The sequence below is a fragment of the Cystoisospora suis genome (assembly GCF_002600585.1).
Source record: "Cystoisospora suis strain Wien I chromosome Unknown contig_2155, whole genome shotgun sequence".
In the NCBI taxonomy this organism is placed as follows: domain Eukaryota; phylum Apicomplexa; class Conoidasida; order Eucoccidiorida; family Sarcocystidae; genus Cystoisospora; species Cystoisospora suis.
The window spans coordinates 28,366-55,259 of NW_027154954.1; the positions used below are offsets into that span (position 1 = coordinate 28,366).

At 45.9% G+C, this 26,894-nt stretch overlaps 3 protein-coding genes across 3 annotated transcripts; 2 read left to right on the forward strand and 1 right to left on the reverse strand.

Annotated features, from left to right (window-relative positions):
* Positions 1 to 1,879: 1,879 nt before the first annotated feature.
* On the forward strand, positions 1,880 to 2,894 carry CSUI_004586 (uncharacterized protein; the record flags this gene model as incomplete). Its single annotated transcript, XM_068064774.1, has 1 exon — positions 1,880 to 2,894. A coding segment is annotated over one exon (1,014 nt), but the record flags the coding sequence as incomplete, so codon positions are not given.
* Positions 2,895 to 7,396: 4,502 nt separating this feature from the next.
* On the reverse strand, positions 7,397 to 9,102 carry CSUI_004587 (uncharacterized protein; the record flags this gene model as incomplete). The annotated part of the gene is made up of 3 exons (XM_068064775.1): positions 7,397 to 7,665; positions 8,096 to 8,254; positions 8,923 to 9,102. Coding segments are annotated over 2 exons (225 nt in total), but the record flags the coding sequence as incomplete, so codon positions are not given.
* Positions 9,103 to 10,743: 1,641 nt separating this feature from the next.
* On the forward strand, positions 10,744 to 26,823 carry CSUI_004588 (uncharacterized protein). Its single transcript, XM_068064776.1, has 10 exons — positions 10,744 to 11,520; positions 12,656 to 13,307; positions 14,283 to 14,383; positions 15,350 to 15,379; positions 15,826 to 15,891; positions 16,071 to 16,124; positions 17,182 to 17,247; positions 18,037 to 18,095; positions 18,775 to 18,835; positions 19,891 to 26,823. Exons 1-10 carry the CDS (start codon positions 11,488 to 11,490, stop codon positions 25,894 to 25,896), a joined length of 7,128 nt encoding a protein of 2,375 aa, XP_067923255.1. The 5' UTR covers positions 10,744 to 11,487; the 3' UTR covers positions 25,897 to 26,823.
* The last annotated feature ends 71 nt before the right edge of the window (positions 26,824 to 26,894 follow it).

Sequence of the window (26,894 nt, forward strand, 5' to 3'; positions counted from 1 at the left end):
AGAAGAAAACGGAAGAGAAAGAAGAAGAAGATAAGGAAAAGAACAAGAAGAAAAATATTTCAAGTCATCCTCTCAAGGAGGTGAACTCGGGCAGTACATCGTCTGTAGCTTCACGTGAGGGGTCACCATCCACACAGAAGAATACATCTTCTTCTTCTCCTTCTTTTCCGCCAGGATCCTCATCTCCTTCATCATCCAAAGACAAAGGAGAGGAGTCTCCTTCTTCTTTTTCAACTTCAAAGAAAGGCAACCCGAATCTTTCTCCTTCCGTTTCAACCACATCGACATCGACTTCAACTCCTGGAGGCACCAACGCGTCATCTCCTATCTTAGCAAAGTCACGAAATCCTTCCTCTCCTTCACCCCGTTCTTCTTCTCCTTCTGTTTCTCATATCTCCCCAGCCTCCTCTTCAAAATCGCCGCCTGTCGCACATACAAATACTCTTCCAACTCCATTACAGGGGACCGGCCCTATAGGAAAAGGAGAAAGAAGAGACGAAAGAAAAGAGAGCAGCAATCTCTCTCTCAGTCCTCATAGTTACCCTCCTCAGAAGGAAGAGATACATCGAGTGCATGGAACGACTGCTGAAGGAGAGAAGAAGTTAGTTGGCTCTGAGACAGGTGAAGTTCTTCTCCAGCCTCATATTCAAGAGAATCTTTCAAGAGAGCCCCCTTCTCAATCTGTAGGTACGAATGTAGCGATGAAACAAGAATCGATAGGAGAAGCTCTGGTCAATCGATTTGCCGCTTTAATGAGAGGTGATCGTGTCCCAGGGGACGGAGCGGCTGTACAGCTAGCTGTGGCCGAGGCTGAGAAGATAGCAGCGGAAAAAGAAAGGAAGAAAAGGGAGAAACTCGAGAAGATTGAAGAGAAAATGAAAAAGAAGAAGAAGAAACAACAAGAAGAAGGCCATGATAAAGGGGGAGAAGAAGAACAAGCAAACGGGGAAAACGAAGAAGAAGACCTTCTCATAGACGATGAAGAAGAAGATGAAGATGAAGAAGATGAAGATGAGACTTCTTTAACGCCCGAAGAAGATGACAGCGGAGAAGCAAAGCTTGAGAGGTTGAAGAAAGAGATGGCGGCCAATCCACAGAGAGCTTCGATTGAGAAACTTATGAAGAAACGCGAGGCCGTTCAGCACCTTCAAGAGCTTCAGCAACTTCAATTGAATCTCCTACAGCAGCAGCAGCAACAAGGCCAAACATCAAGGGGAGAAGGAGGCGAACCTATCGATCCACGTCTCTATACTCATCCTTCTCTCATTCCTTCTCCGGCCATTCTCCCTTTACCAATGAATGATGTAGACATGCCAGGCATTCCCAGCCACCGAAATCCTTCTCTCTCTTCTTCTTTCTTGAATGGGGAACTCCCATCTCTCAACTCTACATCCTCTTCCTTCTCCCCCTCGCCACGTCCAACAGATCCTCGAAGCTTTCTATGGTCTGCTCATAACGTTACGACCATACAGGAGCTCATGGAAGAAAGAACGAAAGTCAAGATCAATGACCTTCTTCTTCGTCAGTCACAGTCTCCAAACGCACAGGGAGAAGGCGGAAGAGGAGAAAGAAACCCTATGGCAGCTCGTAAGTCTGATAGAAGGAATTCCCTACCCATAATGATAATGATGAGGATGGTTCATATTGTTTAAGTCTTGGCTTGATACGACGACACAAAATGCAGATAGTAGAAGGATATGTTGCCTTGTCTACCGATGAGTGTGATGTAGAGACTTCGCCATTTCGTAGAGCACAGAAGATGTCCGAATCTCTCTGTCTATATGACAACTATAGCTATGCGTGCTGTAGCAGCTCATGTCTTCTCTCTGGAGTCGGTTTGTCTTGTTGATCTTCTTCAGAGAAAGTAGGAGGTCTAGTCACTACGCTTGAAGGGCAGGGACAACCAGGAGGAGAAGGAGAAGGAGGAGGAGGAAGAGGATCGAAAGGTGGACCTGCTCTTCAGACTTCAAATCTTCGTTCTTTCTCTTCACCTTCTTCATCTCCCCCATCTCTGTCTTATAATAGTAATAGCTCATCATTTCCTCCTCCACCGTCCACCTCCTCTTCTTCCTCATCTTATCCATATCTTCCTCAATCGCTGCATTCAGTCCCAAGTCAAGGTGTCTATAGAACTCCTACTACTGCTACTACGACTGCTGCTTCTTCCTCACCTTCAATCCACCAATCTAACCCTTCTCTATCTTCTTCTCTTTCTCCTAATACTTCTTCTCCAGGCTTTCTCCAGCAAAACTCGGTCTATTCTTCTTCTTCTCCTGCGATACCACCTCCGCAGCATCCCTATTCTGTACCTCCCTCTCAATCCTCTCAACAGGCGGGTCTGAACGCCTCGAGTATCCCCCCCCAGTTGCATGCAAACAACCCCGGGCTCTCCCTTTCACCTTCTTATCCTTCTCCTTCTCTCCCTTACCCCTACTCCTTTCCGCAAGGGGGAGGAAGAGGATCAGGAGGAGGAGAGTTTCAGCAGCATGCACAGTCTCTTTCTCCTTATTCTTCTCCTCCTACGATGGCGCGGCCGATGGTGGCAAACCAGCAACAAGGGCCGGCTAGTCAAATGTATACAAACACGAACGGAGGTGGAGGCGCTCCTTCACTAGGAGGCTATCAGCAGACTTCTCCTCCTCCATCCTTCAATCATCCCAGAGAAGGGGTTCTTCCTTCTTCTCCTCCTTCTCCTTCTCCCTCGCTAAGTTCTTCTGCATCTTCTTCAGGTCCAGGTATGTTTCTATATGGCCAACAGCAACAGCCACCGCATCAAGGAAGTCAAGTCACTTCACCTAGAGCTTCTCCTCCTCCTTCTCCTTTCACATCTTCTTCTTCTTCGTCTTCTTCTCCACTCCCCCCTGGATCTTCTCCTTCTCCTTCTTATCCTTACCCTTCTTACTCTGTCTCTCCTTCTTCTTCTTCTTCTCATCAACTCCCTTCCTTCTCTTCTCCTTCTTCGTATGGTGGTCTTGTCAATCCACCTCCGTATTATGCCTATCCATCTACACAGTCCCCTTCTTCCTCTTTTCCCCCTCAATCATCTTCTCCTCCCCCTCCTACTACTTCTCTCTCTCCTGCAGGTCTCTATCCAGGGGGGAGAGTAGCTCCCGCTCTTCCTCCTCCATCGAATCATAGTCAACCGTCCTCACCATTGACACCTACCTTTCTCGACAGTAGAGGACCTTTCCCTTATCCTCCCCATCCTACCAGCCCCAATCATCTTCCTCTCTCTCCAACACCCCCCGGAGGAGGAGTAGGAGTAGGAGGGGTGAGTTCTTCTTCTTCTTTATCTCCTCTACCTCACCAACCGCACGACACACGAAGAGACTCTTCTTCTCCCCCAGCTCGCTCTGAAGGAAGCACGCCTTCTTCAAGTCGGGACGGAGATATCCACACCGGTCACCCTCATCATCGTCCCAGCAAGAAAGATAGTGAAACGAAAAACCTCTTCGGGGGGGGAGAGAAGAAGAAATCTACCCCTGGCATAGACATACCTAGTCATTTCCCTTCGAACTCTGTGAACTCAGATCCATCCCCTTCTTCTTCTTCTCCTTTCTCCTCCCCACCTCAGTGTAACTTTCTATGTCCGGCTGGAGGTCCAGTGGTGTGCGGGACGGACAACCAGACCTATACAAATGAATGTGAAGCTCGAGTCTATGCATGTCTTAAGAGAGACCCAAGTCTGACTGTCAAGCATAAAGGGCCCTGTAAGAGACTCCATAGTAATAGTAATAGTAGTAGTGGAGAGCCTAGTACTGCGAGCCATCAGCAATTCCATACAACAGGGGGGAGTCGGTATTCTGGTCGCAGTGGAACTTCTACTTCTTCTTCTATGAGAGAAGGAAGGAGCGGATCAAGACTCGAGAGAAATGATGATCGAGGGGGTGGTGAAGAAGATGAAGAAGAAGAAGATGAAGAGGGGAAAAGAAAGAAGAAGAACACGAGCAATGGGAGACCGAAGAAGAAAGAGAAAGGAGGAAAGGCCCTCTCTGAAGAAGAAGAAGAGAATGAGGGAGTTGCTAGTGATGAGGGGATGGATGAGAAGTTGAGAAGTCCTAAGAATTATATTCATAAAGTGAAGAAAGTAAAAAGAGAGGACGAGGAGGAAGAAGAAGAAAATGGCGATTTGCTGAAAGGTGCAGGGGAGATGGGGAGAAGAAAGGATGAGGAAGAAGAAGATCTCTTCAAGCAACAAGATCTCTCTCTACCATTACATGACAACCACATACAAAGAGATACAAAGAAATCGTCCGTCTCTTCTTCTTCTTCTTCTAAAAGGCTTGGATCAAACAGCCTCTCTAGTTCTCAAGCCCCCCCCTCGTTGTCTAACAGTAAACCCGTCTCCCTGGAGAAGAAAGAGAGAGAAGAAGAGGAGAATGAAGACAGTAAAGAGTCTTCTTCTTCTTTAGTCTCTCTTACTCTGGAAGGCATTACTCAGACGATTCCAAAGTATAGACGTGAACTTCCCCCTCTTGGGGAAGAACATAAGCCTCTACAAGAAGAAGAAGAGACTTTCCTAAGAAACCATGCTAAGAAGAATCTTCATTCCCCCTCTTCTCCGACACCCCTTTCCTTCCTCTCTCCTTCTTCATCTACATCTTCTCAAGCTACAAAGAAAGGAACTCCGGATGACACGAGAAGAAAAGAAACACCAAGAGGAAAAGATAAAGAAGAAGGGTATCCACAAGTGGATGAAGAGAAGGCCTTTCGTATCTCAGCTAATGCATACAAAGATGATGACGATGGGGATGATGAGAATAGAAAGAGCTTTCTTGGACCCTCTGGGCGAAGAGGAGTAGGAGGAGGAGGAGGTGAAGGAATGGTCCCTGCTGGAGGTCCAGATCAGAAGAAGAAGAAAAGTCTTCTTCTTACTGAAAGCGAAGAGGATAAAAGACACGGGAATTTTCTTGAGAAAGACGATCAGAGACCACAAGAGAAGGAGAAGGAGAGGATGAAGAAATTGATTGAAGGAGAAGAAGATGAAGGGAACCATAGGCAGAATCTCAATCCGAATGGTAAATCTTATCATTCACACGCTTCTCATGTTCAGAATGTGGGAGAAGGAGAAACATCTACAAGAAGACGAGATGACCTAACCACATCGACTTCTCCTCTTCTCTCGAATAGCCTAGAGAAGATAGCTTCTTCTTCTTCCTCTTCTTCTTCAGAAAGAGCTAAGACTGACGGTGTAGGGCATGAGAGTTCTTCTTTAGGAGGAATGAAGAAGATTCATCCAGAGAGAAAGAGTGACGAAGAGAGAAAGAAGAAAGATGACAAGAAGAAATCTCATCTAAAAGGATCGGGAGGAGGAAAGGAAGTTGTCGATTACCTAGCAGATCTAGCACGTCTAAGAGAAATGATCGATAGTGATGACTTTGGAGAAGAAGAAGACGATGAAGAAGAAGAAGAGTCTAGTGCCCTAGATAAACAAGATAGAAAGAGAGAAGAAGAAGAAGACGACGGAGTTATTACGGATGAACCTTACATCTATGATGGAAGCGAGATAGCGAAAGATGATTACTCACCCGTTTCAGGGACCTCCCCTCGAACTTCTCACTCATCAGACATGTCTAGCGAAAGTGGGCTTCGAGATAGCTACTTAAACCCAAGACGATACCCCAATGAAGAAGAGAAAAGACACGATACTAATGCAGGCTCTTCTCTATTGTTATCCTTATCACCTTCTTCTACAAAGAATGATAAGAATTCTGCTGTGCGTTCCTCTACTCCTTCAGCAGGCAGCGGGAGATCTCAGCCTCTGACACACCAAAGTCTCTCAGGATCATCATCCCCCTCGCAACCTACTCTATCTGGCATGTCTGCGATGTCTCCAGGTGTAGAGAAGAGTAAGATGGGTGATAACATGTCGGGATCTTCTTCTCTTTCTCCTTCTCTTTCTCCCCCGTCACTTCTAGATTTCTTTAAAGGATGGTTTTAAGTAGAAAGACAAACAGAAGAAAAAGAAGAGGACTTTTCCTTCTCATCACAAAGGGGATAGTAACAGAGTAGTCGTAGTTGACTACATCGTTAAACAGACAGAATCAAGATAGATAGGTAGAGTAAATGTAGATATGTAGCTTCTCTCGATGGCATGGCACAGCCTACAGTGAGCATAGCGAGTGTAGCGGTGAGGCAGACCGGAGTCAGTCATCACATAGGGTATGTGTATTCTTGTCCGGGGGAAGGGGGAGATGAAGCTCCTCACAGATTGAAAAGGAAGAAGTAGTAAGGGAATAAAGACTTCGGGAAATCGTCCGATACCCAGAGGGTATAGAGGGACAGTAATCTCTCCAAAGGAACACGAGAAGAGGAAGCATCTCTCTGCGGCTGACTTGTGTTCAAACACAATTGTCTCGGATACCAGAAGAACGAGTGAAGAAAGGGCCTAGCAATACCACCGCTACCCCTCCCGCTTGGACCGTTACCACCCTGAGTAGCTATGGATCTACATATCTGAAGAGAGGGGCTTGTTTCCTCTTCTCTTCCCTTCCAGTGCAACGGAAGACCTTAGAAGGGGACACTGTCTTTTCTCCAGCTTTTTTTCACCTTCCTTTTCTTCATGAAGTTTGCTGACAAAGCGGCTGGCTGAATCTATGAGAAGGCTGATGCTTACACATAGGAAATCATGGCATGTATGCACTGTAGTTAGTGGCCGCAGGACAAGCCACGACCTGCTGTTGCGCCACGGTGGTTTCATATGTCATCTATTGATTTTGACCTGATTAGCTAAGAATCACACTTGAGTAGTAGTTGTGGTACTAGTACTAGCTAGCAGTGACAGGAAGGGGCAGCTCTTGAAGGTTCTCATCCGTGTCAGTCGTGGTCAAAGTTGATATAGACTTGCCGTTACTACTTTCCTTGATACCTCACACCCGTACTGCATGGGGTGTTGTTTTATTTCAGAGAGAGCTACCTCATCAGCGTCAGGTACTTTTCATGCGCCTCGTGACCGCACAGTTGAGTTCCCGGAGATCGCTACTTGCTGCAGTAGTTTCGAGCAGAAGAGTGTCCTTTCTTCCCGTATTTGACATGTGTTTGTTGTGCTTCTCCTTAGTTAATTCCCAAGGCATACCTTACTCTAGAAAGGTTTGAGGAAAGTTGCCGCTAGTGCTGCCGCTGCTTTAGCGCAGAGAAGGAGATAGGTAACTGAGTTTGACAATGTGTGGCGAAGAAACAATGCGATGTGGGGGTTGTCTGAGTGGCGGGTTAGGACTCGAACAGTCTTAAGAGTGCGAATAAGGGACCCCGGAATGAATCTTTATCGAACTGAGGAGAGGAAAACAATACCGAGAGACTTCTTAGCGTCTCCCCTCTTTTGCGGTTCAGACTCTTTTGCTCGGGTGTACATGCAGGTTGGAGCTGCCTGTACACTCGAACCCGTTGATGGATTTTTCCCAGCAGGGGGTGTGAATGTGCTTCTTCGCTGTTTGAATTTCTTGGACAGTGCTCACCTTCTCCGATATCATTATCGCAAGTACTGAGGCAAGTTCATGTCAGTCAAAGATTCTTGTGTCTTCCGGGCACACCTCATCGCCGAAACCGCGATTGTTTCCTGCCCTTCTCTAGAACAGGAACGAAGAGGGGTGCATGTATTCAAACTGTTGCATTCCGATTCCTTCGACAGTCCCGATGAGGTGTGCCTCAAAGAAAGCGAAGCAGAGCCTATATGCACACGAGAAATACCGTAGATGATTAAGTCAGGGAAACTATGCAGATACAGATAGAGAGCGGTCTTCTCTCAAAGAAGGGTAAACAGGAAGTGGTTGGTGTGTCTCGCGGGAGCGAAATCGCCACAAGAAACACTTTGTTGGGCTTCCTACTCTCGCTTTTGCCCGAGAATCCAGCTCGATGCGTATAGCTTTTGACTCTATTGTGACGCCTCATCAATGCTTAATCTTACACTGTAAGGAAGCAAGGTGGAAGCGGCCTTCCCTTTCACTACTAAAGACGAACTTGTTGAGAATGAATGGCGCACTAGCTCTTTACCTCTCTTCGTCATTGCTTTTACCGAACAACCGCGATCTATGACGTCCCGGCGGGGGCAACGTTGAGCCAAGCAACGCCAACTGGAAAAAACGCAGGTCCTGCCTACCTTTCTCACTACTCCAGGTGAGTCCTTTCTCTCCGATAAGTCTCTCTTTTGCTTTCTACTCCTTGCCTTTTCCTTGCCTTCTGGTGGAGCCGCTCGCATAATTCCAACACATTCTACAACGTTTCTATGGCGCGACTACCCCTAATCATCTCTTCTCCACTGAAAAAAAACGCGAAAAAGGGCAGACGCACTTTTAGAAACTCAGCAAACGACCAGGACAGCGAACTGTCGACCATCAAGAAGAATATTGACATCTCCCTGCAGAAGGAACCTTCCATCTTTGTGAAAACACTGACCACACACACATCAGGGCCTTTCATTCTCCTCACACAAAACAGAGAAAGCTTCGCGCTGCTGTTTTTTCTCTTGCACACACGTCAGGCTCGAGTACTGAAATAAAACTTGGGAAAAGAAACAGATATGCTGATAAGATTGGTATCAAAGGAAGGAGTTCTATCGGAAAAAAGGAATATCCCAGGTCCTAATCACGAAAGAACCAGGCTTGTCAGACTCATAAGACACATAAACGCACACAGATGGAGACAGCTAGAGAAGACAGTGAGATCTGATAAGACAGTTAGGAGAAGGAAAGATCTATCGGCACAAAGCGTTCTCCGAGCAAGCACGCAACAGACATACTCAAGAATCTTCTTCCTTCGCAAGTCTACAAGAGAAGAGGCAAGGCAACCATTCCCTCCTTCCTTCGGTCTACTTTTATCTATTTCTTCTTCCTTCTTCATCTTTCCGTGCAATCTGAAGAGGTATCGGCCTCTTTTTCTCTAGAGATGCGTCTATTCTCTCTCTCACTCTCTCTTGACGTTTCTTACTTCTTCCTCTCCGCGCGGAGGGGAGCCGAGAAGAACGGACGGGGTGCCAGGAAGGAAGAAGTCCGGGCAGCAGGAGCAGTCGGAGCAGTAGGAGCACGGAGCACACGGGCAGCAGGCGAGTAGAGGTTTCGGCGATATGTCGCTGTGATCTTCCTCGGCGTGCAGCAAAGATAAATCTCTTTTTCTTTTTGATATAAGACATCGAAGTGTTAGTTCGATCTCCTCGGATCTGCTTTTTCTTCTTCTCTTCTGGAAATTAGAATCACATCAACCGCATGCGCAAAAATCTGTTCGGATTGCAGACAGCCCCAGGTCGATTGATCGGTCGATCCTGGGGTTGAGTTGTTTTTGAATTGCTCTTTTCATGGAGAAAAAGACCAAGAAAAAGAAGAAGGAAGAAAAGATGAGTGAATAGGTGGGCGTCCTTTTTTCTCCTTTTCCCTTTCTTCACGAGGAAGGTGTGGTGATTGTCAGCTCTTTCCTCTTTTCTTCCGTTTCTCTCTCCCTTCTGTTCTATTCCTCCTTTCTCACCTTCTCTTCTTTCTCTTTCCTGTCATCATTCTTTTCTTTGAAGGACCCGATAGAAGATGTCTTCTCGGAGACCAGCTATCTGGGCAAGAAGACTCGGATCTGCGTCAGTTTGCGGGTATACCAGTCGGGTTCGCCCCTTCTCGCTCGACTCCTTTTTGAGATACAACACTAGTCTACAACAGTCTTTTCTTCTTTTCTTCTCTTTCTCTTTCTTTCGTTTGATCTCTCTGTCTCTCTTTCTTGGATAGGCTGGAGCTTCTCCGTGTTTGGCATCCCCATCTTCGCTATCAACCACATAGCCGGCTTCCCTCTCTCTCGTTGTTCTCACCTCTTCAACTTTTCTTCTTCTTTCTTTACAAACCCTAAGCAAACACCTAATTACCTTCTTCTACTTGCTCCCTAGAGAAAGATAACAACTGTCATATTGAAGCGATTTTCTGTAGTCTCATCCTCCGCTCTGAATGTTTTCTCTGTCTTCTCTGCATCCTTCTCTGCATCCTTCTCTTTCTTCCTTTCGGTCACCTTCACCCCCACGTGGGAATCAACGGGAGAAAAGAATGAAAAGACCAAAGGAGCAAAGGAAAGGAAAAAGGCTTCTCTGCAATCTCGCTGTCTCCAACACTCTTCTTCTTCTCCTCATCCGATCAAAGTCTTCATCTTGACTCCTCTCTTCCCCACTTCCCAGTAAAGTTGCTCGCCCCTTTTTACAAAGTCTGTAAAGCTTTCTGCAGTTTCTTTGTTTCTTTTAACTGCCTCAGTCGTCTTGGGAATTCTTCTCTTCTTTCTTTTTTTCTTTATCTTTNNCTTCAGTCTACCTATCTATCTATATACCTATCTATCTTCAGTCTATCTATTTATCCTTAATCTATGTTCAATTTATTTACCTACTTATTCACCTATCTACCTATCTATCTATCCTTAATCTATCTATCTATCTGTCTATCTATCTTTAACCTATCTATCTTTAATCTATCTATCTATCTGTCTATCCATCTTTAACCTATCTATCTTCAAGCTATCTATCTATCTATCACTACAGATCTGAGTCTGCAGAATGTCTGTGTATGTGTCTATTTGTATTGACTTTTGTGTAGAGCCTTCACCTGGCCTGCTCCTCCTCCTAATCTTACCTCTTTACAGATGTCTATGCATGCATCTATGGATGATGCAGACCCAAAAGCTTTCGAATTCTTTTCTTCTTCTTCCACCATCTCCCTGTTAGAGAGAGAGAGAGAGGTGTCTCTACACTTGCTTTCTCTAGACGAAGGAAGGCAACGACTTAGATAAGAAGAAGAAAGAAGGCAACCACGAGGAGATTTTCTTCTCCTTCTTTTCAGCTATGCACTTCGAACTCTTGACTTCATAGACAAGCAGAAAGATCACTCGTTCATTCATGCAGGCATAAACTCTCTCTTTCTATCTCTTTTTCTCCTTCTTCTTCTCCTCTCAAAAAGACCACGATGTAGCTAGTCAACACACGTCCCCACAGCCCAAGTCATTAGACCTCCTCCTCCTTCTTCTTCTTCTTCTCTCTCTTTCTTTCTTTCACACCACTGGCTTTTCTTCTTTCTCGCTTTCTCTCTCTCTCATTCCAGTGCCCCTTCCTGCTCTTTCTTTCTATCTTTCTTTTTTTCTTTATCTTTCATGAAGGGACGGATGGTATCTTTATCAGTGGATGGTGGGAGGAGAGAGCATCAACAGACACGAGAAGGACTTTGAGAGAGATGAAGAGAGAGACTGAAAGAGAGAAGGAAAGAGAGACAAATCAACATGAGAGAGAAAGACATGAGGAGCGGAAAAAGAGGAAGAAAGAGAAAAGGGAAGATTTCGCGCACGACTACTTCTCGGTTCCCTTCTCTCTCTCTCTCTACCTCTCTCAGTCTCTCTTTCTCTCTATTTCTGTTAGCTGAAGGAAGGAGGACACGTAGGGAGTAAGGGACTAAGTCATTTCCTTTTCATCGTTCTTCTCTCCCTTCTCTTCGTCTTTCCTTTCTTCTTCTTTCCTTCTTTCTTTCTTTCTTTTCGCCTGTCGCAATGCAGCGCGTTAGGCATTTCATGAGTCAGAAGGTATGGACAGGGCAGGGGACAAGAAGAATCTCTCGCGGTCTCTACCTATTTATCTTCCTCTCTCTTACACTATCCTCATCTTCAGTGTTACTCCTTCTCTTTTCACCTCTTCTTCTTTTTCTCAGTGTTTCTTCGTCAATTCTCACTCTGCTTTCTCTTCCTCTTCTCCTCCTCCCCAGTCTTTCTTCTCTCCCTCCTTTGCGTGTCCCACCTGCAAATGTCTGCTATTCTCTTTATCATCTACGACCAAAGTCAATCGTACACTCCCCCTAGAAAATAAATTCTTTGCAGACGTATCAAGATAACAAGACACAATACAATTCCTCACATTTTCACTTGGGCTCTTTCCTCGTCTTTTTCTTTTGCTTTCTCTTCCCCCGTTGTCGTTCTTCTTCTTCTTCCTCTTGGTAGTCAGTCGTACTCCACTTTACGTACATCCCGCTGGGTAGTTGAGTCTTCTTCATGACTCCTCTGACAGGCTGCTGGTGGATTCAGATGAGCTAGCTGTCTGCATATCTACATCTACTACTACTGCTACTACTGCCATGTCTAAGGACATCGAAGCAGATTGATACATGACGCCCACTCCATTCACAGCCGCTTCTCCACGTATACGCCCGCGTACCTATACTTCTCTATCTATTCGATCTCTCTATCTGTCTGTGTGTTCATACATTGATCTTCAATCTATCTAGCTATCTGCGTAGCTGTTTCTCTGGGCATATGATGAGTATGATGATGTAGGGCTGGCCGTACTAGTACTAATAGTAGTCGTAGTAGTCGTACTAGTACTAGTAGTAGTCGTAGTGATAGTAGTGATAGTTCAGCGCCTGTCGTGTCGTTTATGTGTTTTCTCACGTCATCTGAATGGATCAATTCACGTCACTCATTGTCAACATATCTAGATTCGCCTACATAGACAGACACATCACTGCTGTATAGAGAAAGATTCGAGATAGATACGTCGATAAATAGATGGGGAAGACACAATAGAAGATCGCTAGAATGTTCGATTACTCGTAGATAGGTCGATATCTCTCTCTGGAGGACGTGTATATAGATGTGCCAGTAGATGATGTGTATAATATGTGTATGTCTGTGTGTATGCATATGTATGAATCTTTTTATATGTTAGTTTTCAAGTGTTGGAGGTGGTGGTAGTGGTCGAGGGACATCTCAAAATTCAAGCTCTTCATCTTCCTCTTCCTCTTCTTCGTCTTCTTCCTTCGCTAACGACAAGAATCCTCCTACCACCGTCGGTAATCCTGAGAAGAAAGATGAAGCAAACGCAATCTCGCTATCAGCCTCTTCCTCCTCCTCCTCTTCCTCCTCCTCCTCTTCGTCGTCTTCCCTTCTAGGAGGAATAGGAGATAGGGGCGCAGGACCTTCCGCGAGAGGAGCCTCACTAGCAGCAGATGCAGGTGTTCCTGTTGCCCCTCCGTGTTGTTCTCTTCTCCCTTCGGATTCACCAGGTGTCTATACACCTCAACAGGGGACTCTCCCTACTCCTGCTATGAGTCCTCCAGGGGGAGGAGGAGATGTCAAAGGTCAGCAGACACCCGCTACTACTACTAGTAGTAGTAGGAGAGGAATCGTAGGAGGAGTGCGTGGGTTTCTTGGAGGTGTACGTACACCTCAATGCGGGGACGGAGGAGGGAGGCTAGGCAAAGGAGGGGCGAAAGTCGGGGGAATGAAAGGAGATGGAGAAAGATGGCAACTCGAAGAACAAGCGAAATTTGTATCACGTGTTGAAGTTTTTCTCTCACGGTTTGATAAACTTCTTAACGGTAAGAGAACTTAGGTGTCGAATGAGGGAAAGAAATGAAGAAGAAAAAGAAGAAGATCAATTGAAGAGAGAAAGGAAAAGGAGAAGTTTGTCGACTGAAGATGATCTCCAACACATCCCCTCCAGAGAGTTGAGCACATGTATTTCTCCTCCTCTTATTCCGCCCCGGTCTCTTCTGATCTTCTTCTTTTTGATATGAGCCTATATCTTCTTGTTTCTTTCTATCTACTAAGTACATACACTCATGTTCTCTCTCGGGATCTTTAGGCTGCTCTGTACATCTTCAGCCGCTTCTCTTTGCAACTTCATAAACTTCCAGCCATGGTCTTAAACCTTCTCTCTCTATGTGCATGCGATGGATGGGTGGATGACTTACACTATGAAGCGATGAAAAAGTCCTTGCATGCATGCAATCCCTCACTCAGGTTTATCTCTACCTTTTCCGAGTTAAGGCTCATCTGTGTGGTTTCATTGCTCCCTCTGTAATTAAGTTACCATTCACTCTCCCCGAAGAGGGGGGTGAAATACATGCCATGAGAGTGTTTACAGGCTGCTCTGTACATACACACACATCTGCACGTATATCTGTGTGGTTTTCTGTCCTAGTGACGCCATATCAGATCTTCGACAACGTCTCTATACGTGTATACCTACTATATATATATATATCTGGAACGAACTTTATGAGTATATAAGTATCTATATATGTGTATACGCATGCATTGCTTGTCTCAGAGAAAGAGACAGACCTCTAGAAACATGATGACCTTCGATATATGTGCGTCTGATGGTCTTCCCTTCTTTCCTTCCTTGTTTTCTTTCTCTCTCACGTTTTCCCTCTCTGTCGTTCTTTTTGGGGGTTCCTTCTCTGGGCGCTTTAGCGATCTGTATCAATGTATACAACGACTATCTTGCTAAGTTTCTCCTGGCGTGTCTTTCGCCTTTTTCTTCTTTTTCTTCTTCATCTTTTTTGTAGAGTGTGATAGCATGCACCGAGATCTCGGAGACAGCTTAAACTGGTTCTTCAGTCGTAATACGCAATTTCGATCCACCGTATTTGAAGTCGTTGAAGCCCTTGTGAGCCTCTCTCCTTCTCTTTCTCCTTTTCTCACTCTCTTCCACTCTCTCTCTTACTCTTTCTTCTTTCTCTCTTTCTTTCTCCCTCCTTCCTTCTTACATACCGTGTCCTCGTCTTTATGTGAACAAGTAGGACTATGCTACCAATATGTAGATCCTCTGGTGCCTACGCGTGAAACCTCTGGAATATGCATATCTATACATTATCTTCGGGTAAAGAGTTCTAGACACTCTTATATATACATATATGACAGGTATACCTCTACATTTGGGTGTGTACGTGCCCCATGATTCAACGGGGAAAGAGACAATCTTCAGCTCGTGGATAGTCTATCTATCTCTCTCTCTCTATCCTTCTCCTTTGGTAAGCAGAAGATTCGCTCCCTTCGTCTATTCAGACAACGGAGAGAGGGACCCTCCCATGACGTCTCTACATAGATGGAGTTCCATGTATCTCTCTGTTGACTCTGTATAGACGAGATAGATAGATAGATGTCTAAGGAGAATTCTTCATAGGCTCAATCATCTCCGTGTATATAGACGTGTGAAGCCCAGACGTACGTGTGAGAGACAACTCAATGAATAGACGACGCGTCAAGAGTGAAGGTGTTTGAAAAGCTTGATCTTTTCTTCTCTTTTGACCTCTTATCAGACACTCTCTTATAGTTCAAGTGACTGTTTTCTCCTACTTATTCTCTATCTTTCTACTTGCCCTTAGTGGATCTATCTACCTATTTATCTTCGATCCTCCATCACGCTATCTATCTACTGGTTTATCTGTAGAGGTCTATCTGTCTATCTTAGTCCATGAAGCTATCTATTTAATGGTTTCTCTCTCTCTCTTCTGGCGTTTCATTCTAAGTCACTCGTCTCGTCTCTGATTCTTTTCTTACCTTCCTAACATTGTCCCTTCTTTCTTTCTTTCTCTTCATCTTTCCTTCTTTCTTTCTTTCTTTCTCTTTCCAGGCTATCTTTCACGTCATTCGCCTTGAGCTGGTAGGTCTCCTTCTCTCTTCTTCTTCGTCTCCCGCTTATTCTTCTTCTTTCCGTTCACTTCTCTTCATCGCGGACTTCCAAGACTTATGGTATAACAACCCAAGACATCTTTCTCTCTCTTTCTCTTCTTCTGATCTCTTTCTTGTAGTAAAGAACTTCTTCTCTCTATCCTTCTTTCTTCAGCATACACACACATAGATTATTCTTACTACGCTAGAGCGATAGGAATGATTCCTGACGAGACGTAGTATCTATCGTTTCCGGCTCTATTCTTCTTCTTCTTTCCGGTCAGGAGGAGATAGATAGTTCAAAGATAGATAGATTCTAGATAAATAAATAGATAGGTCGTCCACATCAGTGAAGTCTTCCTCGTTTTTCCTCTTTTGCTTTTGACGTGCTTCTCGCTGTCTCTCTCTGTCTCTGTCTCTGTCTCTGTCGCTTTTTAGCAACCTCATCTCGATACAGCCAGACAAGCTGCGACAGATCGCATGCGCCGAATCAAGAGGGCACAGGTAAAAAGAAAGAACGAAATAGATAGATAGATAGATAGGTTGAAGGCAGACTGAAGATGTAGAATCTCCCCGGGTTCTATTTGGGAGAAGAATCGCCTTACGAAGTTTCACTCTTGTCTTTGCCGTTGCGACATCCATCCATACATACATGTCTTTCGTCTCTTTTCTTTTCTTGTTAGGCTTTAGCAAAGGAGAGGAACGAAGCATCTCAGAAGTTTGACCACTATACTAAGGTAGATTCCGTTTATCTTCCTGACGAATTTCTCCTTCTTCTTCTCTCACGACTTGTGTGTTTCTTTCTCTTCTATATTGCATGCATAGCCTCGTCTCTTTCGTTGTGTCAAACAGACAGGAGGTTGACAGATAGGATCCTTTTTCTTGGAGAGGAGGAAGAAGAAAAGAAAGCGGTTGAGAAAGAAAGAAAGAAGATGGAACAGCGTGGCTTTGTCTGCTCTCTCTCTGCAATTGTTTTCTTCGTCTTTTTTCGTTTCTTCTCCAGAGAAGCTCAAGGGAATGCATGCCTATATACACCTGATCTGTCTGTCTCGAAGAGAATAGTATAGAAAGAGAGGTTTCGATAGTTACACAAAGGGATTAGTTCGCTTTCTTCTTTTTCTTTCGTGAGGAAAGTCTTTATGTCGTGCTTGGTTTCTTAGTCTTCCTTTTTGAGAGCTCTCTGCCGTCTTCTACTTCTTCTCTGTAGACTGTTTACCTCGACCTCTTCACGTAGACATTCTCATCTAAACACTACTCACCTCTTATGTACGTCTACCTGTCTGTCTAGATCTTCATCACATAGGGAGCTCAACACATATATATATGTATATGTATATATATGTATATATGCAAATGGTAGTGGTTTCTGTAGGGAGTTCTTTTCTTTCCGGAGGGAGTCTTAGTTGCACGCGATTTTATCTGTATTGATAGAGAGAGAGCGATACGGGAGCTCGTTGTCTGAGGGGCTTCCTATCTCTATATAGAGATTCCAAGTATTGTGTGTGTCTTCTCTCCTATTCTTAGAGATGACAAGAGTCTCTCTTCTTTCTTTTCTTCAAAACAAGGAGAATACCTTCCCTTTTCTCCTTACCCTCTCCATATAGACTTCTTCTTCATATCTTAGGAAGCTACATTTGGCTCAGGTGTACGTACACCCTATGAGATACATGTGTGTATGGATTGTGTTAGAACAAGTCCATGTATTTCAGCACGGAGGAAACCAATCTGCTTCTTTTTTAAACTTGTCTCTCTTTTCTCCTTCTTGTTTCTTTTCTGGGGGTTTCGTCCCTTCAGAAAGTTACTCGCCTGAAGAGCGAATCTGTCGCAGGACAGCCGAAAGCTCAAGAACGTATTACACGGGTAATAGGGAAAGAAGGAACGAAGTCTATTCTATCACTTTCTCTTTAAATACTTTCTTCTTATCATTTCCATTCTACTCTCAAGTCTCCTTCGATCCATCTTCTTCTTTAGCTTCTCTCTCTCCATCTGTGGTCTCGGTTCTTCTATATGAGATGCCCGTCTACTCAGTTGTGGAGCAAGAGGTGTAAAAAGAGAGGTGTATTTGTAGACGCATATATATATACATGTATAAGTGTATATATAGAAGCGTATACACCTTTTCCTAGTAGTATTCTATGTACCCTCTCATACATATATACCTATATTTATATATATAGAGAGAGAGAGTATACATGGATACAGATATTCATAGAAACATATGTATATTGATATATGTCTTTATATGGAGATAGCTAACTGATTAGATGTCTCCTGATTCTTTTCTTTTCTTCTCTTCTTCTTGCCGAACATGGACTTTCATACATGCGTAAGATCATCTGCAACTTTGCTTCTTCAACCAATTGAAAAGACGTCTACTCATTCATCTTTAGCCATATAAGTACGTATATATATATCTATACATGTGTAGTCCGTATCCATACGTGTGTATACATGTATACATCCATATGTATGAGAGAGAGTATATGTGTATGTATCTACACCGGTAATAAGAGACTAAGAGTATGCGAGTGGTTCTTCGTGAATATCTTCTTCTGCCTCTCTATAAGCTCCCTTCTCAGATCTCTCCGGTCTTCTTCCTATATGGTATATCTACCTAAATGTTTCTTTCCTTGTTTTGTTCCTCTTTAGAACGAAGGAAAGCTCCAACGGGCATCTACAGAGTTTTACGTGAAGGAAGCCGCTGCAAGGTAACAAGGAGAGTGACATTTTTCTTCTTGGTCTCTCTCTTTCCATCTCTCTTTCTTTGTGATGCATCATCTCTTCACCCGTAAAATGTCGATGTCCTTCTATTAGATCGCGTCTTTCTCCTGTTGCTTCTTCCGTTGATGAATAGACGTGTATCTTTTCTTTCTTCTTCGTTTTCGGTTGGATCATAACTGCAGTAGCGAGGGAGATAGAACAAAGACAAGGTCTGCCTAAGATTTTTCTCCCTATCACCTCCATGCATGCATAGGATTGATACGTTTCTCTCTTTCTCTTTCTCTCTGTGAGTTCTTTTGTCTTGTGGTGTTCTTTCTTCTTCTTCTTTTGCAAGGAGATCTCTTTCTCGTCATCTCACCCCGACGGCCTTTCTATACGTCGCTGAGTGTGGTTACGTTTATGGTAGGGGGGTGTATGTGTGTATCTTCTTGGCTCGAGGGTGTACAGGCTCTTCTGATACGAAAAAGACCTGTCTCTTTCTATAGAGAGAGCAAGAACAGATAGATATGTAGCACGTATTTATGTGTAAATCTGTCTGTAACGTCACGTCTGTTCAACAGGATGAGAGGAATGCAGATGAATGGATTACAACACTTCCATCGCATCAAAACGAGGAAGAAAGAAAAACAAGATTTCACTATCTTTCTTTCTCTCTTTTTCTTACAGATCTGACGTCCAGGAAGCTCTCATGAGTCGATACACTGCGGGAGCTCAACTTGTTTCCAAGGTAACAACTACTAGACACCTTCTCAATTCTCTCTCCTATCTCCCCCCCTCTCTCTCCAGATCTATATATCCGTATATATAAGTCTATTCATCTCCTTCCTATATGTGCATATGCATATCTGTCTCTCTCTCTCTCTATATATATATATATGCGATGTACGTGTGTGTATGCATGTATGTATGAGAGAATTCGGTAGTGGCTAGTGTCTCTTGATGTGACCTGCAGGTTTGAATTTGTATGTCGTGCAGTCTTCCTGAAAACTCTTCTGTTGGCCAGCGGAGTCTTTGATGGATTCTTTCTCTCTCTCGAGTGTACAGACGCCTCAACTGCCCCTGTCTGATTTCGTTTGTATACGTAGCAGTCGTAGTCGTTGCCGTGTGCTCTGTCCCGGGGCGTCTGATATAACAAGCCACACGAGGTTTTATTTCTACCTGCAGAGAAGCCCCTCTCTCTCCTGAGCCGTAGAGGCGCGGCACGACTTCACTCTATTAATTGTTTTGCTTCTCTCTCCTTTTCTATCCATCTCTGTCTCGAGCATACCCACTTCTCTACGGAGGTCTCAGAGCCTCGAAGTACGAGGGTCTTTGTATGTATGAAGATGTGTGTATGAGGGTGTCCAGAGATGGAAATCGAGAGGGCAGTTCTGCAGGCAGTTGTACATTCATTGGGTAGACCGATAGAAGAATGAATAAGGGTGAATGGTGAAGTAGGTTGAAGTAAGGAAGAAGGGAAGGAAGCAAATCAATCAACCATCTTCCCGTGTTAGCCTATAGAGAGTCGTGCAGGTAGGTGTCTGTCTCTCTCTCTCTCTCTTTTTGGATGTTCGTTAATTCCATTTTCACGAGTTGTATTATGATTATGTTTTAGCAGGCAGCAGGTAGGTTATATGTCGATCGATCATCTGTAGTACTTCATTTTACATTGGTTCGTCTTCTCCATACCTTTCAATCTCCCGTGTCCTTTCTGGGCTTTTGTATTGCCTTCTTTTCGTCTCCTCTCTTAGGCTGTCGTGTCTCTGTATGCCCGTCTCCCATGTCGATTCGTTGTTTTTCCAGGCTCTTCTTCTTTCACGAGAGCTGTTTACAACAGCCCACGGATGCTTGTCTCGTCTCCCTCCTCTCTTGGGGGCTCTGAGTGCCCCTGTACGGGAAGACGAGACGTCAACAGGAACACGAGGGACACTTAACCCCGCGATGATAGGAGGAGATCCAGCCGATAGTCATAATAAGAGTAGTGCAAGTCCTACTCTTCCGACAGCTACGAGGAGTCAGCCTCGTGATGATAGTTGCAATAAGCCTCCTCTCACGACAGAGATAGCAGTAGCAGGTGTAACAGGAGTATCAGAACCACGAGCGGGAGAAGCGATCCTAGGATCGTCTCCTGTGACTTCGACCGGTCTGTGTCGTGGTGACGCGGGAGGTATGGGAGAGAATAGAAAGACAGGAGATGATACGATGGGACTCCAAACGGCGACATATCCATCGTCATCTTCAGCATGTAGGATAAGAACCCAAGACGGACAGAACACTACAGCTCTATCATCAGAGGCAGCTCACCAACAAGACTTGAACACATCACCTCACCCATACGCAACTCAACCAGCTGCTGCTATCTCTCCTCTGCTGTCCTATCCTGATCGAAATGCTCGCTCAGCAGCCTCCACATCAACTCTTCTTCCCTCCACTGACCCAGGGACAACAACAACAATGATGATGATGAGTGACAGTCATAGGGACAGTGGATTCAATGAGAGTAGTAGGACTAACTATCCTAGTGGTTTCCCATATCAGAACCATACAGCTACAAATCCCCTTTCTGGTGCTTTAGCGGGAGCAGGAGCAGGAGAAGGTCATAGCAGTAGCCACCAGGGGGAGAGAATGACTGTAGAACATTCTCAGGCTCCCCATCCTACTTCTTCAATCGGTCGCGCATCGACTTCTACACCTCCTTTAGGTTCTACCCCTGTCATAGCAAACTCTCAACTTCATTCATCTCTCCTAGGGAGTCAGGGAGCGACCACATTTCAGTCGACGTTACCTCCTCAGACTAGCCAGGGATGGAAGAATGAGGACCGTAACAGTAGTAATCAAGTCCACACGGCTCATGACAGGGGGGCAGGAGCAACGATCACACCCACGGGGGGGGTTCCGACTTCTTTCAGTATGAGTGAAAGAGAAACCAAAAATGCCGATAGAAGCCCAGGTCAAACACCCGAACAGCATCATCAGACACCGGGAGTTGTTTCTCCGGCGACGGCCATGTCAGTAAAGGGAGGAGAGGCTGCTCTCTGTTCACCTCTCAGAGCTCATAGCCTTCCTAGTAGCACGGTTGTAAGTAACAATACTGTAGGTCTGGGGGTTTCGTCTTCGGGATTGTGCGGGGCATCTCCCTGTGACAGTATTCCTTCACGAGTCCCGGTTCGAGATGAATCACATACCAGCAATCAATTACGGGGAAGTAGGCGTTCAGGAACCACTTCTCATGGAGGAGAACGGGGAATTGTTATATCAGCCAGGGCAATGTCTCTTGACATGACGAAACTTCAGAGTAGCTGTAACCTGGCGTCTTCTGAAGCTAGGGGTAATGCGTTTCTAAGGGCAGAGAAAGCAAGCGAGACAGGTATATTCACAGCATCGACTTTCGTCGCTTCTTTTAGTCAGCAAGGAGGCTCAGAATCTCAAGGAGGCATGGTGACAGCCACGGGACCGTGTAATCTCGCGTCTTCAAATGTTATCAAGACCACGACTTACATACATTGTCAGGGAGGCTCCCGTCTCCCTTCTGGTGTATCCACGGAGGAGGAAGCAGCGAGGGGGGGTAATGGAAGTCATCTTCGGAAGAGCAGCAATAGTAGTAGTAGGAGCGAGGCAATAGCTGCAAGAGATACAAGACAGCTTAACTTCAGCGAGAGCTCTCATCAATCATCGGGTGGGCCGAGCGGAGACGATGGAGGTGTAGGAATGACAATAGACCCGCTAGGAGTTTCACAGGGAGGGAATTGTACCAAACCACGGTCCGTTTATAATGTCGCCATGACTGATGCATCATCTGAGGGGACTGAGCACGGTGCATTGCTTTCTGAAGCTCATCATCCTGATCTTCTCAATAGCAATAACAAGTCGTGTTCTGTCCCGCCTTCACAACCCGAGAACAACTCACCGCAGCAAGCAGCAGTACGGGATGAGGGAGGAGGGAAGTGGCAGCTCTGGGGTCGTATGAGAGGTTTGCCGAGGGCAAGCAACCAGAAAGGAGAGATGAGTGATATCAGCGTCAACAGGCGTCGTAGAATGGACTCGAATCAGGATGGCGAGCCGTCATTATTTCCGGTGAAGGCAGCGTGTGATTCCCGTGATGATGTAGCGGGGTGGGAATCGTCAACGTCAGCGCAGGGAGGAGGCGCTGCTGGTGCGAGCCATCGGCAAGCTCTCATGAGCTCCCCTTCACCTGCGAGTCATGACTTCTCAGGAAAGAACGATGAAATGTCTCCCCGTCATAGTAGTAAACAACAGCCGACTGGTCATAAGAGAGTCATGATGAACAAAGATGAAGGTATCAAGAGGTGTGACGATGAATTTGGGAAGTTCTCTGCCGGTCCTATCACTACTACCGGGCCTTGCCACGAAGGGGGACAAGCCGCCCTTGACGAAGATGAGGAGGATCTGATCCAGATGGTTTCCGACCACCGGTACCGGATACGGAGCCAATCTAGAAAAGACACAAAGGTGGGATCAACAACATCTTTAAGACTCGTAAGTGAAAGAGATGGACCTGGTGAAGGGATGATGACAAGAAAGGACGTTCCTGCAAGGACGGGTGTTCCATCATCTTCAGGCGAAGAAAGTCAAAACTCACGCCTTTCTCCATGTAGGTCTGCATCACCTTCATCACAGGAACAACACGCGTCACTATCCTTACAGTCACTCCGTCGTTCCTCCTCGTCTGCCTCTATGAATCCTCTGCTTGACAATGGCACTGCCCCGGGGGGGAGCCTTATCCAGGAGAACAAGCAAGCCTTTCCATCTACTTTTTCTTCCTCAACAGCATGTAGTCGTAACTCACAAAGTAAACGAGGAGGAACGCGATCGCAGCAAGCGCACAAGGAAGAAGGAGAGGAATCGCTCATGCCTGAGCCATCGCCAACGAGTGCTGACACTCAGCCAGGGTTCCACTCTACTCCCTTTCAGCAGTATCTTCACCGTGCACAAAAACAGTCAAGAGGAGGAGAGGAGCCTGATTGCAAAGAAACAGGTTCTAGGCTGACACGTCTCACCATGAAAGTTCGGTCGCCGGGGCAGGAGACAACCACACCGCCAAAAAGAGAGAATCGAAAAACTGAGGTATCTAAACAGCCAGGATGTCTCGTTGCAGATACTAGGAACGAAACATTCTCACCCTACACTAGAGATGATCCTAAGACACCCCCAACCAAGTCTCCTAGGATAATACCTCAACAGTTACCACAACGGACTACTACTCCACATGCAGCAGTGATAGGCTCTCGTAGTGGTAGTGGTAGTTCGTGTGGAAGTGGACAGCACGAGGCTTTTTCGATGAAATCTTACGAACACCAAACCCGTATAGGTACGGGGATGGCGACAACCGACAGCTTTTCGTCTCCTCATGAAGGAAGAGATCGATCTGGTCACAATAGTTACATGTGCTCCATGGTGAAGTTTCCATCTGAAAGCGCTGAGACACCGAGTGAATTAGAACGAGGAGTTGAAGAAGAAAAGCGGGGAGACAGTGGATCAGAATATCTACCTTCTTCGTGGTTATCGAAGAACACAGGTGGCCACAATGCTGGTCGAGACATGATGACAACGGGCTCGATGGATAAAAGTTCGTTTTTCCCATCGTACAAAAAAAGCGAAAAAGCAAAAGCTAAACACCCAGACTTGTTCGATCCTTGCGCTGCTTCATCATCTCCTTTCTCACCGTCACTTCAGCCACCAGCTTTTCCAGAAGGAAGCTCTCCTAATATCCGTCCTCCTACACATGTCGAATCTCATCCACGTGAGCACACTAAACCGTGCAATACAATTGTCTTACCACCACGTCCGCAAGCAGGAAGTACCAGTAGCGGAGTGAAAGGGAGAGTCGGCGGGGGAGACCCGACTGGAGAATCATCTCCATCTGCATCATCCACTTCATCTTGTTCTCTCCCTTCACAGGAGAACGATCCTGTGCTTTCCTCTGGTTCTTCATCGTATACAAGTTTCCCGTCCTCATCATCATCATCGTCTTCGAATTATTCGTCTAGCAGATCTACTCCATCAACTTCACCTCCCGGCGGGGGTCGTAGTAATGTGTCATCATCCTCGTCGTCTTCATCGGGTAGTTGCTTTGCAGACGTGAAGAATACGCCTACACAGAAAGCAGCACCACCTCACGCTCTTCTCCGTGCACCCTTACAACAACATTGCGTAGGAGGAGGAGGAGAAGGAGCAGCGCGAGATGGAAGGGGAGCAACTGTTGTCAGTCAGATCAATAGTACCGCAAGTCATAGCGGTAGTTCTACGGGCACTACGCTTGGACAGTACCGAACAACTTCTTCAAGGAATCAGCACTTTACGCGTCAAGGCGATTCTTTCAGTGGACACGAAAAGATGTTTCTTAGTAACCATGATAACAGTCGTAATAGCGCTCGAAACCGTGATAGTCCAGAAGAAGGAGGAGGAGGTATCACAGACCGGCTGGTCTCGAGTCAAGACGACGGTTCACGTCACCGAGGAAGCGATAACTTCTTTCCATATCAACCTACAACACCGGGACCATCAGATGAGAAGCTCTCACACACTACCGGTAATACTACACCATCATTATCGCATACAGCATGGAAAGATAAACACAATCCATGGCAGAGAAATGGAGTAAGCCAACAGTCAGAAGCGATCCTGAAGAAACCTGACGGGGTAAGAGAGGATCCCCATTCGTCTTCAAGAACGACTACAAATACCGCTAGATCTCTCCATTCTTCTTTTTCATTGAGTGTCAGTGACAAAAGTGCAACGACCTCAAAGGCGCTAGGACCGACAATGGTAAGGTTTAATAGCAGCGGGAATCTCAGCTCAACAGCTGATAGTCTAAAGAAGGCTGGCGTGACGGGACAAGAGGCAGGAGGTACCGGAGAATTCCATGCAGGTAAAAGAACGACACCCTCGTCTAGTGTTACTGGTGGAAAACAGGAGGAGGATGAAAGGCATCAGCATCTTCCTCATCTTAAGTGCCGTCCGTCAACACCTAAGATGAGAGAAACAAACATTCCCGTATTTCCCTCCGCAACGCCTCGGCTGTCTTTGCCACCCCAGGAAGAAAACGAGACAGGTGGACGATTGAGAGGGGTTGAAGAAGATACAGAAGAGGATGAGGCAGATGTAAAACACGTCAGCGGCCATACGATAGAACCAGAGAGATCACGGAGAAGACGAGGGAGTCGGGAATCGAAAGAAGGAGAGTATGGAGTCAAGACACGACTAAGAAAGGGAAGGATAGACTCTCAAGGAAAGAAAACAATGGGGGACATGCGTCACGGTGAGCCGGCAATAGGAAGCCGTAGGATATCATTCAACGAGGGGAGTGAAGATGACACGAGCAACGATGACGAGGCGTGGAGAGAAAGAAACGAAGGGACCCACGCGCCTACTTCACCCCGTAACGGGCAGGGAGAGGCAATAGTAGGACGCCATCGCCCCCGAGCCTCCTCCCATAAGACAAAGAAAGAAGAAGATGAAAAAAAGCGACTCCACAGGGTCTCATTTGCTTCGTTCGAAAGCAGCGATAGTACCGATTCCAGACGAGGACATCACTGTCCAAGCAATAAATTCACCAACGACCAGCGCTTTCAGAAAAACAAAAAGAAAGGTAAGGATGAGGATGATGTGTGGAGAGGGAATAAAGATGATGAAGAGAATGAAGAAGAAGAAGAAGGTGAAGAAGACAGGCAGAGAAGAATGACGACGGAGAAGAGTAAAGGAACCGAAAATGAAGGAAGCGGGATATGGAGAAATGACAGAGAGAGCGACTCCTTGTTATGGCAAGTCTATGCTGAAAGAAGAGCCTAATAATCAGACGGCTTTTCTCGCGCTTCCCCTCTGACTTTCTTTTCCTTCTCCTGTGTTCTCTTATTCTCTTCATGTTTCGGCTGGGCGTTCTGCTCTCTCAGCTCTCTGGGCTTTGCAGGATATGTACCTTGACAGCCTCGGATCACTAGACTAGCTAGCTCGGACAGCAGAAGAAAGAGTTCATTAGCACAGTATGGCGTTGAGAGTGCGGGAAGAAGATGTAACAACGGAGTCAGTAGGATGCTCCGAAGGATGTTAAGCTTACGTTGCGTTACAGGAAAGGAGACGAAGAAAAAACGAACAGCGGAGTGTCTTGGCATACGCAACTCGCGCATCTGGTTAGGGACACAATACGGTTTCCCGCAAAACAGGAGTCACTGAAGATAGCCTACGTGATGTGCGCTTGTAGGAAGCGGTTCTGGGGAAGTACTCTCGACTGCGAAACGATCTACATGCATATTGGTCATCTCGACGAGTTTGCGAGGGCGCAGCTGTTTTTTACTACTTTTCCCAAGCGACTCCCATCAAGACCGGCAAAAGCCCAGTTCTACCCCCGCTACAGAAGCTGGAGGTATGGCACGCTTTCCAGGCTACATGAGAAGTACACATTCTGGACACGGTGCACCTACACATCCGACCCTCAGTAGGCGACTAGACTAAACATAGACCGTTCATTGCGAGTGAGGACTGATATGGAATGAACAAGAAAACTCGGTCAGAATCACCCTCGCTTCACGAGCAGTTCAGTCTCTCTTCGAAACAGAAGTCAACTGCTTTTGTTTATTCCTTCTTGATTGAACAAGGGATCAGAGCGCCGCCAGTCTGCTCTCTGAAAACGACCCTTCTCGGCAACTGGCAAGAGACCTTGCAGATACGCTGCACAAGTTTGCAGTACTGCATACTCCTGTACCTCCGTCAAGGAGTGCATACACCTGGTGCATTGACACGCAGGTGTACGTACGCCTAGTGCCTCAGCAAGGAGGTGTACATACACCTAG

Excerpts from the sequence above, each read along its gene's own strand:
- CSUI_004588 (XM_068064776.1), top strand. The coding sequence starts at position 11,488 with ATGCAGCGCGTTAGGCATTTCATGAGTCAGAAG. Across the intron at positions 14,384-15,349 it reads TTGAAGTCGTTGAAGCCCTT|GCTATCTTTCACGTCATTCG; the intron begins GTGAGCCTCTCT and ends TTCTCTTTCCAG. Across the intron at positions 18,836-19,890 it reads GAGCTCAACTTGTTTCCAAG|GCTCTTCTTCTTTCACGAGA; the intron begins GTAACAACTACT and ends TTGTTTTTCCAG.